At 36.5% G+C, this 13,108-nt stretch overlaps 1 protein-coding gene and 1 long non-coding RNA gene across 19 annotated transcripts in view; one reads left to right on the plus strand and one right to left on the minus strand.

Annotated features, from left to right (window-relative positions):
* The window catches only part of CHD9 (chromodomain helicase DNA binding protein 9), a 219,550-nt gene that overhangs the window by 196,351 nt on the left and 10,091 nt on the right, over positions 1-13,108 (plus strand). For 10 of the 18 annotated variants that reach the window (XM_043898458.1, XM_043898460.1, XM_043898462.1 and 7 more), the window contains 7 exons: positions 1,701-1,903; positions 4,125-5,033; positions 6,235-6,398; positions 7,119-7,391; positions 8,122-8,290; positions 12,090-12,229; positions 12,531-12,752. In XM_043898458.1, coding sequence (XP_043754393.1) covers positions 1,701-1,903; positions 4,125-5,033; positions 6,235-6,398; positions 7,119-7,391; positions 8,122-8,290; positions 12,090-12,229; positions 12,531-12,752 — 2,080 coding nt within the window. The remainder of the gene's footprint in view (positions 1-1,700; positions 1,904-4,124; positions 5,034-6,234; positions 6,399-7,118; positions 7,392-8,121; positions 8,291-12,089; positions 12,230-12,530; positions 12,753-13,108) is intronic. The other 8 variants (XM_043898464.1, XM_043898463.1, XM_043898467.1 and 5 more) reach the window with 5 other exon arrangements.
* LOC122691713 overlaps positions 18-13,108 on the minus strand; it is a 51,645-nt gene continuing 38,554 nt past the window's right edge. The window contains exon 3 of the long non-coding RNA XR_006340484.1: positions 18-103. This is a non-coding gene — a long non-coding RNA (uncharacterized LOC122691713). The remainder of the gene's footprint in view (positions 104-13,108) is intronic.

Consider the following 13,108-nt stretch of genomic DNA (forward strand, 5'->3'; position numbering starts at 1 on the left):
GGGAAATAAATAGTAGTAGAACTTCTTGCAAGAGATCTTGTTAGGAGGACAGGCACACTTCTCTCATTCCCAAAACTTTAACTTCTTAAAAAGGATAGGATCCCTGGAAAAGAATAAGAAAGTTTAGCAATAACCTGGCCTCCTTGTTAAACCTGGATCTTTGGATTTTTTCTGAAAGATAAATCATTGTTCCTTTGTTTCACTTGAGGCACATTCATTGTAACCAGAATTTAGTCTGACACTTAAGATTTTAGCTATCCTAGATGTAATACTCAAATGCTGCTGCCTTTGTAAATACACTGTTTCAGTTATCTGTCCTTGCATAACCACCTATCCCATAACACAGTAACATAAAGCAACATCAGTTTTTTGTTTCTCACAATTCTGTGGGTTGACCAGGTGGTTCTTCTGCTTCCTAAGGTGTTGGCTGGAGTCTGGGGAGGGTTTGAAAATCAAGAGTTAGTTGCACAGTCACGTCTGACTCTGTGATCCCATGGACTGCAGCCCACCAGGCTCCTTTGTCCGTGGAATTCTCCAGGCAAGAATACTGGAGTGGGTTGGCATTTCCTTCTCCAGGGGATCTTCCCAACCCAAGGATCAAACCTGGGTCTCCTTCATTGCAGGCAGTTTCCAAGAGGGAATATTCCAAATGGCAAAGGTTGAAGTTGCAGGTTTTTCATGGCCTAGCCTCAGCAGTTACAGAGTCACAGCACAGGGCCAACCATAATTTAAGGGAAATGAGTTGCACCTCTCAAATGGAAGAATGGCAAAGAATTGGTGGCCATCTTCAGTCTGCCACATACATTTTCCCTCAGTCTGGAAGATTTAGATAATCTTCCTAAAGTTTTAGTTTTATCCTAGTATTCAGTGGCCCTTTATTTAGTAAAAGGATAAAGTTTAACTTCTTAAGCCTTAATTCAAGAGTCTCTTCAGTTTAGGCCTTAGCATGCATTTATAATTTTATTCACTACTATTTCCTCAGCCAGAATGCCCCACTTAGTCTTGGTTCAGTATCCTACTTAAGTTGTCCCCTGTCACCGAGAATACTCTTATGAACTCTTTAGTCCATACATGGCCCTTCTATTCCTTCAGTGTTCAGCATGGGTTCTGTATCCTCTGCTGATTTTTTCCTGCACTAGACTAGCTCACAGTATTCTTTGTTTTCTGCACTCACATAGCACTTACCTAAATAAAACTAGTCATTTTCAAAATGATAAAAGATCCTATAATAACATGCATCTTTTCCTTTCCATGTCTTATCTAAGCTGTAAATAAATGCCACTTAACTCTGTGATGTCTTTCTTCAAGTTTGAACAAATCCTTCCATCTTCTGTGCTATCCTAAACTTGTGGTTTCTATAATACATACAACTATAAAATACTACCTTATACTGTAAATATATTTGAAATGTTTTATCTTTTGCCCAAAGGGAGGGTCATCATGTCTTATACATTTTTGTATCCCATGCATATTTTTTCACACAGTTAAGTATGCAAAAAAACCATTATTGTCTGAAGGAAAAGAAGCATGGGTAGAGATGAGTCAACTAGCATTTTTAAATGTGTTTATAAGGCAGTAACCCTGGATTTAATCTTTTAAAGTGTTAGGTACTTGAAATATTTCTGAATTTTACAGTAATTTTTATTCAGCATTAATATTATTTCCATGAGCTATGTGATTTTTTCTGTAATTCAAAATAGATGGACAAGAAGAGAAGAAGCCGATTTTTACAGAGTTGTATCTACATTTGGAGTGGTATTTGATCCTGACAGAGGCCAGTTTGATTGGACAAAATTTAGGGCCATGGCTCGGCTACATAAGAAAACTGACGATAGCTTGGAGAAGTACCTGTACGCTTTCATGTCTATGTGTCGGAGGGTTTGTCGTCTTCCTTCCAAAGAAGGTATGTAAATAAAAAATGTTTTTTTCCTTTGTTTCAATCAAAGAAACAGAATTAAATTTCAGAAATTCCTAGATTTTTAATATAGTATCATCTAATTCAACATTTCACCAGTTTTTCTGAATGGTAACTAAACTCTGCTTAACAGTCTTTTATTCCTTAATTCTACTATTGAAATGAGAGCTAAAGAGTACAGGTACACATTTAATTTTGAGAAAATAGTCAGTGTTTTTATTTAGAATTAGATTTATGATTGTCGGGGGTGGGAAAATAAAGGATAACTTTTGATAAATAGAACTAACCTATATTTTTAGTCCATCTGATAGGAACTGTGCTGGAGGGCTTATTTAGCACAAATGATTTTGCAAGAAATGAGGCCTCCATTCAAAAGAAAATTTAGTAGGAAAAACCACCCAGGGCCTTCAGAAAACAAAACCAAAACAAGAGCAATTAATCAAGACCTGCTAATTCTCAGCCAGTTTAAATGATTTTGAATCCCAGGTGGGGAGTTTTCATATATCCCTCACTTTTCCTTCTGTGATGTTAAAATCTTATATCACTAATCATGCTGCTGCTGCTGCCGCTAAGTCGCTTCAGTCGTGTCCGACTCTGTGCGACCCCATAGACGGCAGCCCACCAGGCTCCCCCGTCCCTGGGATTCTCCAGGCAAGAACACTGGAGTGGGTTGCCATTTCCTTCTCCAATGCGTGAAAGTGAAAAGTGAAAATGAAGTCGTTTAGTCATATCTGACTCTTCGAGACCCCATGGACTGCAGCCTACCAGGCTCCTCTGTCCATGGGATTTTCCAGGCAAGAGTACTGGAGTGTTGCCATTGCCTTCTCTGAAATTATTAGCCCAGGAAACTAACATTAGTACAATACCATTAACTAAACACCATTTCAAGTCTTACCTGTTTTTCTACTGATGTCGTTTTTTGTTCCAAGAGCCCATGTTGTATTCCATTGTTATTTTTCCTTCACCTCCTGCCGTCTTAACAGTTTCTCAGTTTGGGTTTGTTTGTTTTTTTTGTCTTTAATGACCCTAATGCCTTTGATCAATTTTGCCAAAAACCCTTCAATTTGAATTTGTCTTGTGTTTTCACATGATTGTGTTGGGTTATGCCTTTTTTTGCAAGAGTAACTTAGAATTGATGTTGTGTCTTTCTCAGAATGTAACATCAAGGGGCTCATGATGTCAGTGTGTCTTATTACTGATGTAGCCCTTGATTCTTTGTTAAGCTTAGGTAGTTCCTGCTGTGTTTCTCCAGTGTAAAATTATGTTCTCCCCTGTAGTTAACAGATATCTTAAGAAGATACTTTGAGACCACACAAATCCTATTCTCCTCAAGCTTTCACCCATTGATTTCAGTAACCATCAGTAGATCTTGTCTGCAGCAGTTTTTAACTGTGCAGTTCTACTGCACGGAAAAACTGTTCCTTCTCCCTAGTCTACTCAATTATTTATTCATGTTCGTATTTATTCAAATGAGTATTTTTTATTCTGTAGGTTATAATCCAGTACTGTCAGTGTTAATTCTGGTGTTCAGATTGTTCCAAATCTGGCCATTAGTAGCTCTTCAGGTAGTCTCTACATTATTCCAACAAGCCTCTATCTTTTTTTGAGTACTTTCCAACTGCCAGTATCTCTGCTGATAAAGATATGACCCCACCAAAAAGAAGAGAGTGTGGTCTGATGTTGCAGTGGAACTGTCTCAGACTGGTAGTCATACACTGTTTGACAACTGTTCCTATGTTTATATCAAATTTTTAAGAAAGACTTTGGCGTCCCTGTGAGTCCACTGTAATGCTCTGAGGTTACCTCAGTGCACTTAAAGATATACAGACTTAAGTTTGCTTATGGGATGTTATTTTAACAGTTTTAATTTATATTTATAAGTGAGTTTGAGTGCTTTTCTCTTAGATTAAAACAGAGTAGTGTGACATTAGCTCACAGAGAATTTCTTAAAAGTACGTCCTAGTTAAATTAACACACTTTGAAAGTAATCTTAATGTTTATTTAACTTTCTATAGACCCAGTGTTATGTGTTATGTGTTTATTAATATTTCTAAGACTTATATTTCTCCTCATTTAAAAATGTTAAAATGAAATTCTGAAACTATACAATGATATTGAGTACACATATATTTTAGAAGTTGCATTATTTGTTTTAAACCTATAATGAAGTATTTTTTAGGGTAATGTGTTTGTTCTTGCCTCAATATAGAATTGGTGGATCCAAGTATTTTTATCCAGCCAATCACAGAAGAACGTGCTTCTCGGACTTTATATCGCATTGAACTTCTAAGGAAAGTAAGGGAACAGGCCCTCCGACATCCACAATTGTTTGAGCGCTTGAAGCTTTGCCATCCAAATCCAGACTTACCAGTCTGGTGGGAATGTGGCTCTCATGATAGGGACTTGCTCATTGGAGCTGCTAAACACGGGGTGAGCCGAACAGACTATCACATTCTTCGGGACCCTGAACTCTCATTTATGGCCGCTCAGAGGAACTACAGTCAAAGTAAGATGGCTCATTCAAGGACTTCTACCCCACTTTTACAGCAATATCAAGTAGCACTTTCTGCTTCTCCTCTTACCTCTCTACCTAGGCTCCTAGATCCTAAAGCTGTTATTCTAGAGGATGTGAAAGTTAAAAGTGAAAACCTTAAAGAGGAGCCTCAGTCTTCTGAAGAAGAGTCTATGTCTTCTGAGGAAACCAGGACACTAATAAAGTCTGAGCCTGTAAGTCCAAAGAATGGTGTTTTACCACAGGCTACTGGAGACCAGAAATCTGGTGGAAAAGGTGAAACAGACAGACGCATGGTTGCAGCCAGAACTGAGCCTCTAACTCCAAACCCAGCTTCTAAGAAGCAGCGAGTCCACAAAAGAGGATCAGAGTCTAGTTCTGATTCTGACTCTGATTCTGAGAGATCATCCTGTTCTTCCAGATCATCTTCTTCCTCGTCTTCCTCCTCTTCGTGTTCCCACTCTCGATCAGGCTCTAGCTCTTCTTCCTCCTCCTCTTGTTCTTCAGCATCATCTTCATCCTCATCCTCGTCTTCCTCTTCCTCCTCCTCCTCCTCATCTTCGTCAGAAGAAAGTGACAGTGAAGAAGAGGAAGTCCAAAAGAGAGGTATATGCATAAAGTGCTTTTGCTATTTTAAGACATTTCACATGCAAATGAGAAGTGATTCAGATTGCTTAAGCATGCTTAAAATTGTTAGTTTAAATTTTACGTGTACAGATTTTCTTAAAGAGGAACTGCTGAAAACACAGCTAGGTTACTGTTTCATACTCTGTATTCAGTATTCACATTGCAAAATGGGTTAGTCAAACAGGATTAGAGACTTGGCACAATAATTTTATTTATTTGTGATTGCCTTAAATTTAGTATTGTATTTTTCCTAAAAGAAGTTCATCAGTGAGCAAATAAAGATAATAATTTTATAATAGACACCAGTCCGACTAACAGGACCCAACTTGGCCCTACTCAGAAAGATCTAGCAGAGGAACTCCACCTGTCCACAGAGTAGTGGTAGGTGGTCCTCTTCTGCAGGTGTCCTTATTGCAGTCTGACAGCTTGGGTGTAAGGAAATGTGAGTGAGTGTGAGTGCGTTAGTCGCTCAGCCGTGTCCAACTCTTTGCTACCCCGTGAATTGGGGCCCACCAAGCTCCTCCATCAATGAGATTTTCCAGGCAAGGATACTGGAGTGGGTAGCCATTCCCTTTCCCAGGGGATCTTCCTGACCCAGGGATCTAACCCAGGTCTCCTGATTGCAGGTAAACTCTTTACCATCTGAGCCACTAGGGAAGACTGTAAGGAAATGAGTCAACATCAAATGGGCACAGGAGCCATCCTGAGACCCACAAGAGCAAGCATCCCCTGTAACATCTCCACAAGCATGACTTTCTGGGTTTTCACACAGGACATGCCCAATTACGAGAGTCCCCTCCTGAAAGAATGATAGCCTCCCCGGCAGATATTTGTGCCCTCCCAGTCTAGACTGGTAAACTCCTGAGTTTACCAATCAGGAGTGTATGTGTTTTCAGGGAAACAGACCTAGAGAGTTACCACAGGTCAAATCTTCTTGCAGAAAGGGATGTTTGGTTAACCTTTTCCTTCAAACTCCTTAATGCCACTTATTTGGCTTTTGCTATAATTTCAAAAATAATGAGTACTTTATTGTATTCTACGTGATTTTTTTTTTTACTTCTCAACTTTTCATTTTCAAATATGTCTGATAATCCTAATTATATAGGATTTGATAAGTATATGCAAAATTGTGTGTTACACAGTCTTTAAAACAATTATAATTGGTCATAATTATTCTTAGCAGAAGGTACCCCTCACATGAAAGCCTATGATGAAGAAAGCGTCGCATCACTGAGCACTACCCAGGATGAGACCCAGGATAGTTTCCAGATGAACAATGGGACAGCAGAGTCTGCTTACATCCTACAGGGTGGATACATGCTGGCAGCATCATATTGGCCAAAGGTAAGTTTGCTGCTGATATAGGTCATTTTTAAAAATATTTTTCTGTCTTTAATGGTAGATAGTCTTATGTAGGAAAAAAGAGTCACTATTATGTGTGGGATGACCATTTGGTGTTAGCATGAAAAGTAACAACTATTATTGTCAACTGTTACTCTGTTAGATATATGTCCTTAAACGTATATGATTCTCAACCTTAGAATACTCTGAAGAAAAGATAATGAATGCTTATGTTCACATACAATTCAGATGCTTCTTTATGAAATAAGTGCTTTTAAGTGGGTCTTTAAGAAAATTTATGAGCCAGTTGTGACCTAGAGAAATGTTCCTTTAAGTACAGGTACATATAGTGGTGGAAGCTTAGACTGTATTAAGACTGTTCTTCCTTCTTCCAGTATGTGACTGGATTAGTAGAAGAGTACTTAACTTTAGAAATGAGAGAGAAGAGAACTCTCTACTCTTTTGTATACTTCTGAGTTGTTTGAATTTTTTATGAGGACCCTGTATTACTCTTATAAAAACAAAAGAACAGCAAAATATCTTTACAGTATATTTTTTTAACTTCACCAATGGAAATTTATACAGAATTGTAATATGTATGTGAGAAAATGTATGCATACCAGGTATACATAAGTTGTACCAGGGATAAATCCATCAAAGCTGTGATCCCCAAAGGTCTGGCTCAATGACTAAAATTACCCCTTGATGTTCATGCTGTTGTAGGATCGTGTGATGATCAACCGGCTGGACAGTATTTGTCAAACAGTCCTGAAAGGGAAGTGGCCTTCAGCTAGAAGAAGTTACGATGCCAACGCCATGGCTTCTTTCTATACCACAAAGCTGCTGGACAGCTCTGGTGCAGCCACAGAGTACAGCGAGCCCAGCGCGCCCCCTCCTGCAGGTGCTGCAGTCAAAGACGAGCACGATCAGTCAGCACAGATGTCAAAGGTGAAGAAGCATGTACGAGAAAAGGAGTTTACAGTGAAAATCAAAGACGTATGTTTATTTTTATTGCCCTAGGACCTGATTGCGATTGCGGTGTGCAGCATGCTTTTCCTGCAAATGGCTGCCTGCTCTTACTCTTACTTCCTTCACATACTTGTTTTCTGGTATTTGGATTGTTTTTTCTTTTTGATATCCAGGTTATTAAACTTGAATATTCTACTAGAGGGATCATCATTAAATATGTTTCTCTACCTATACTTCTGAAAATAGTCCTTCTGCTGATCAAGATGCTTTCTTAAACAGTCTGACAATTTCTTATTGTTTAGTTCTTTTATATAATATTCAAATGGTATGTCAGTGCACTTTCTGTTTTAAATATTTAGCATGCCTTGTTACAGTAACATTTCATTGTTCAGTGTGATTTTTGAAGCTGAACTGATGCCTAAAACATGGGTAATATCTCTTAAAATGTCATGTGAATAATGTACACAGATATATGTCAATCACTGAAGGGGTTACAATGTACTAGTCACATGAAAAGTTTGGTTTTGCTCAGAAAAGTGTACGTAATACCTAGAATTTTTTTCCACTTAAAGATAGAAATTTTAATATTCATTATAGAAATTGATTAAATGTTTTTCTCTAGTTGATGTATGAACAAGAAGAGAACGTGACTGATTTTTCAGGGTTTTTACCTCACTTTTTCAAAGTAAAAAATTTATCTTAATATACTGCAGTGATTTTAATCATTTCTTTCTTGATAATGGCATCTGTTTAACAGGAAGGTGGTTTGAAGTTGACATTTCAGAAGCAAGGGCTCACTCAGAGAAGGCCACCGGACAGTGAAGACTGTGCTCCTGGGCAGCAGCAGTACCTCACTAGACTTCGGGACCTTCAAGGTGCGTCAGAGAGCAGCCTCGCCAGTTTCCCAAAATCCATACCACTATCAGGTGAATATGCTGGTAATCACTGCCTCAGCATGAAATAGTCCATTCTTCCTACGTCCTTCCTAAATCCTCACTTACTCACAGAATACTTGCAAGAACGAGATTGTGTCTACTTTAAACAGCCCTTTTATCATAAGAAAGCTCTAAAATACCACAAAATTTCTTCTTTGGAAGCAAATTCTGCCCGCAATTCGTTCTTCTCAATGATTGTATTTTTGTCTTTAAAGGCATCACAGAAATAACCTAGTCAAATGTCTGCATGATAATCTTAACATTTTGAAAACAATGATAATACCTCCCCTTGAGACTGTGTTTTGTTCTAACTTTTTGGCAATGTGAATCAGTAATTATTAAATACGGAATTAGTGCCAAGTGTTCTGTACTCTAAAGGCACTGAGGATTCCATCCATGAGAATTTGCTTTGTTCCTGTTGATATAGTTGTACTTTAGTTTGTCTGTGTCCCTCTTGAAGTGTGCTGTCAACAATTGAGAATTTTAGTTAAGAGTAGTTGAGTCTTAAAATGTATGGACCACAACATACTAATCGTAAAAAAAATATATCTTTTCGGTTAAAAGCAGATGAGGGACTGGACTTGCCTTTGCACCTCTGCACACATACAGTTGAGGACCCTATTTCGGTTGCCATCCAACACGTGAAAACGTTTCACAACTCCTGTGCTTGTGCAGGGTGTGAATTTCCTAAACTTTGGGAAATAATGCTGCATTATAAATGTTAAATTGATTGCTGTTTCCAGTAGCTGCTATTACCACATTCTAGTTGTAAATTATAATTAAGTTATGAATTAGAGTCATCAGAATTTTGTCTCATAGTTTCATTACCATTCACTGTAATTCTCTAATTACTAGACTTTCGGACAAGTATGAATGAGCCATAGATCTCTTACTGAAATATAAATCCCTCAAATTGTGCTTACAATGGCAGTATGGCAGTGTTGTTGTTATTTCTTTTTTCCATGAGAAAATGGGAAGAGGTGGGGAAGATAAGCTCTGGGATTTTTTTCCCCAACATAAATGCGTTTAATAATACTGCTGCTTGTACTTTGATAACTCCAGAACTATAAAGTGGGATTGATACTTCTATCATCTGAACATTTTATTGCTATTGCAGCTGAAGACTTTCAAAGACTACAGCCTTTGCCTATAAGTAATTCTTTGGTAAATAATACTGTCTTGATAGTGTCAGTAGTAATTATAACACTAATTTGCACCTATACAAAATATTAAAAAGCCAAAACATTAAAACTAGATAAAATTATTTAAGAATTGTATCTCATTCATCTTAATAATTGCAAATGTGAAATCTTCCTTTTGGCCATGCAACATGGTGTGAAGGATCTTAGTTCCCCAGCCAGGGACTGAACCTGTGTCCCTCCATTGGGAGCACAAAGTTTTAATCACTAGACCACCAGGGAAATCCCCTTCAATGTGAAATCTAGCTCTGTCTTCTTACAGGACTCTTAGGAAACCTGATAACATTTTTGAGCCTTTTCTTGTTTGTGATGTGAGGGGTTGGGGTCAGAGGAAAGGTAGCATTGTCAGGTAGATTAAGTAATACATGTGAAGTGGCTGGAATGGAACTTGGCACATAATTAGATGCTAAACAGATGCTAAAATTAGGTTTTAGAATTGGGTATTGAACAAGTGCTATTGTAATTCTTCATATTAAGCCCTTTTTATGTTTATATGAGCATGCCTCTGAATTTTATCTAAAAGCTTTGAATGAAGATATATAATGTAAATTAATGAAATAAAGTAAAATAGCATAAATTATAAGTCTTTAGTTTATTCCAGAAACCACCTGGAATAGTAATCAAAAGATGGTAGAACTAAAGAGCCTGGAGTTGAATTCTGTCATTTACCAACTGCTGTGACATGGGCCTGCAGCATAACATTTCTGATCACATTTATAAAATTGGCTTAATACCTCTCTGTCTTGTTTGTTCTGTTTTTGGTAATTTAAGAAGACATTTGTAACACTTAGCCTAGTTTATGGCGACAACTAGTGGGCACTCAATAGAAAGTAATATTTATTTTAAATTTTAATATTATTATAATTACATCTTAGAAAAGACAACACAGGCTTTATGAAATAGAGTAAGTTAAATTTCCATTTTGGATTCTAGCCCAAAATAAATCAGTAATGTTTATGAAAATCACTCTCAAGAAGAAAGAAAAGGAAGTGTCTTTCATGAGTACACAGGACTTGCTCAAGAAATTCTCCTTGGATGACTGAAAATGTATTTCTCACTACAAGCTGAACCATTATAAGCAAACATCTCATTCTTAATAATATTTTCTTTCATAAGAGTATTCTAGATGATGTACTCTTTAAGGTCAGGAACTGTGTCTTACCTTTGAACCATCCTAGTCCTTTGTACGTAGCTGTTTAAAAATATGTATCTGTTGGGAAAAAATGAATGCATGGAACTGTTTCATTCATACCTCTTACAAACGTTTTTTTATTGAGTGCCTACTGAAATAAGGAGTCTTTAACTGGCAAGAAACACTGGTGATCTTAGGGAAAATACCTTAAATAGTCTGGTCAGGGGCGGACTTTGGGAATTTGAGGTGTGAAGTTTGTCATGAAAAAGAGGAGCATGACAGATACCATTTCAGAAGTTTTGAAGGCTATGAAAAAGCCAAAGAAAGTTTGTTTTTTGTTTGTGTTGGGCTATGATTTTAAGTTGATACAAAGCTAATATAGATTAAGATATTTCGGCACCAAAAAAGCAAAGATAAATGGTAAAACAAACTTATACTTAATAGAAAAAGTAGGAATTAATGGGTTCAAAAAAGGTGGAAAGGTTTGCCTTGTACGTGAGAAAGGCATGCTTCTTCCTCTGAAAGGGGACGAAAGAAAAGATATGTGGCTATCCAAGGGAAAATTTTGGGGAGACATGTTAAAACTTGAAGGAGGCCTGGATTGCAGTTCTCCTGGTTTTTGAATGAGAAATGGGGTGGTATTTTTAGTTAAAAAAAAAAAAAAACTAACTGATTACTAGACATATTGTAAAACCAATAGATCTTGGTTATACAATAAAATGTCAATTCATTGGTAGTCTGAATTGTTTCAAGTGTACCTTATTAACAAAAATATCAGTGGATTCACCTTAAAACTTTATAGTACTAAATGTCAAACTAACTGTGAATTTTGTTCTGTATCTTAAGTAAGTTTATGATAATGTCCTCATGAGCTATCAACAAAATATATGTACTTTTGTGAACTATGAATTTTCTAATTAAATTTTATATGCAACATGATTTTTACATGAATGATACTTTGTTTAAACTATCAAATGTCAGTATTTTACTACAATTTTATTATAAAATGTACATTATCACTAAATGAATTTTGATTTTAAAAATCAAATTAGCTTTAGTTGTATATTATTTTTTACAAATAAAGGTAGACTTGTATAAAAAAAAACTATGTTTTTTTGAATTTAACATTTTATTTTGATCATGAGTCTCATTACAAGCATTAATTATTTTATTTTGTTGAAGTATAGTTTACTTATAATGTTGTATTAATTTCTGCTATTCAACAAAGTGAGTCACTTACACACACACACACCCTAACACACATTCTTTTCCATTATGGTTTATCACAGGATATTTAATATAGTCCCCTGTGCTATACAGTAGGACTTATTGTTTATCAATCCTATATATGATAGTTGGCATCTGTTAATCCCAAACTCCCAGTCCGTCCCCCCGAAAGTGATTACTTTTAATTTAAGAACTAGATTTTTATCACTCTTTTGCATTTTTAATTTGTTAGGTACTCCCATTCAATCAACCCTTGGTGCCAATGGAGTTTTATTAGACAACCAGCCTGTAGTCAAAAAAAGGCGGGGAAGGAGGAAGAATGTAGAAGGTGTTGACATCCTCTTTTTTAACAGAAATAAACCACCTAATCATGTAAGTAAAGTAATGCTTAAAAGCTACTGATCCTTGAGTCCAAAATTCATCCTAGTAAAGATAAATATTGCTGCTTTGTGAACAATAAAAATAACTGGAAAATTAGGAGTATACTGTATAGTTTCAGATTGCATCTCAGTACAGTCCAGCACTGGCCAAGATTCATGAAAATTTTAAATTTGAAAGACTTAGAAGAAATTTTAAACAATTTTTGTTTCTCTTCGAAAAGAGCTGCTTCATTGGACCAAAATCGGAATGCTAACGCATGGAAATAACATTTTCATTTGGTGTTTTTCTACAGGTTGCGTTAGGCTTAACCACCTCACAGATTTCTACAGGGATAAATCCAGCACTATCCTATACTCAACCTCAAGGAATTCCTGATACAGAAACTCCTGTTCCAGTTATTAACCTTAAAGATGGGACAAGACTTGCAGGCGATGATGCACCGAAGAGAAAGGATTTGGAAAAGTGGCTTAAGGAGCACCCAGGTTATGTGGAAGATTTAGGAGCTTTTATTCCTGTAGGTGCTACCTTATAAATCTTAGTATATTTTATCTCTATGATTCATCACATCTATAATGATGAAGTATAAATTCTCACCCACTTACGTTAAATATGTGTTCTGCCCAAGATGTAGGAAAAATTAGCAACAAAAACTAATGAACATCTTTCCTATGATATAATATTATTTTCCATTTTTCATTCTGCATCAATGTGTTTAATAAAAGTCACTGCTCATATACAGAGTACTATCATAGACCCAATGACAGTTATAAAGGTATAAAACCTCCAATCCTTTTCCTCAAGTTTATTTTAAAATAATAAAAATGATCATAGTAAAATAAACATTTATTGAGACTTAACTCTGTACCTGGC

Source organism: Cervus elaphus, chromosome 4, assembly GCF_910594005.1.
Source record: "Cervus elaphus chromosome 4, mCerEla1.1, whole genome shotgun sequence".
Taxonomy (NCBI): domain Eukaryota; kingdom Metazoa; phylum Chordata; class Mammalia; order Artiodactyla; family Cervidae; genus Cervus; species Cervus elaphus.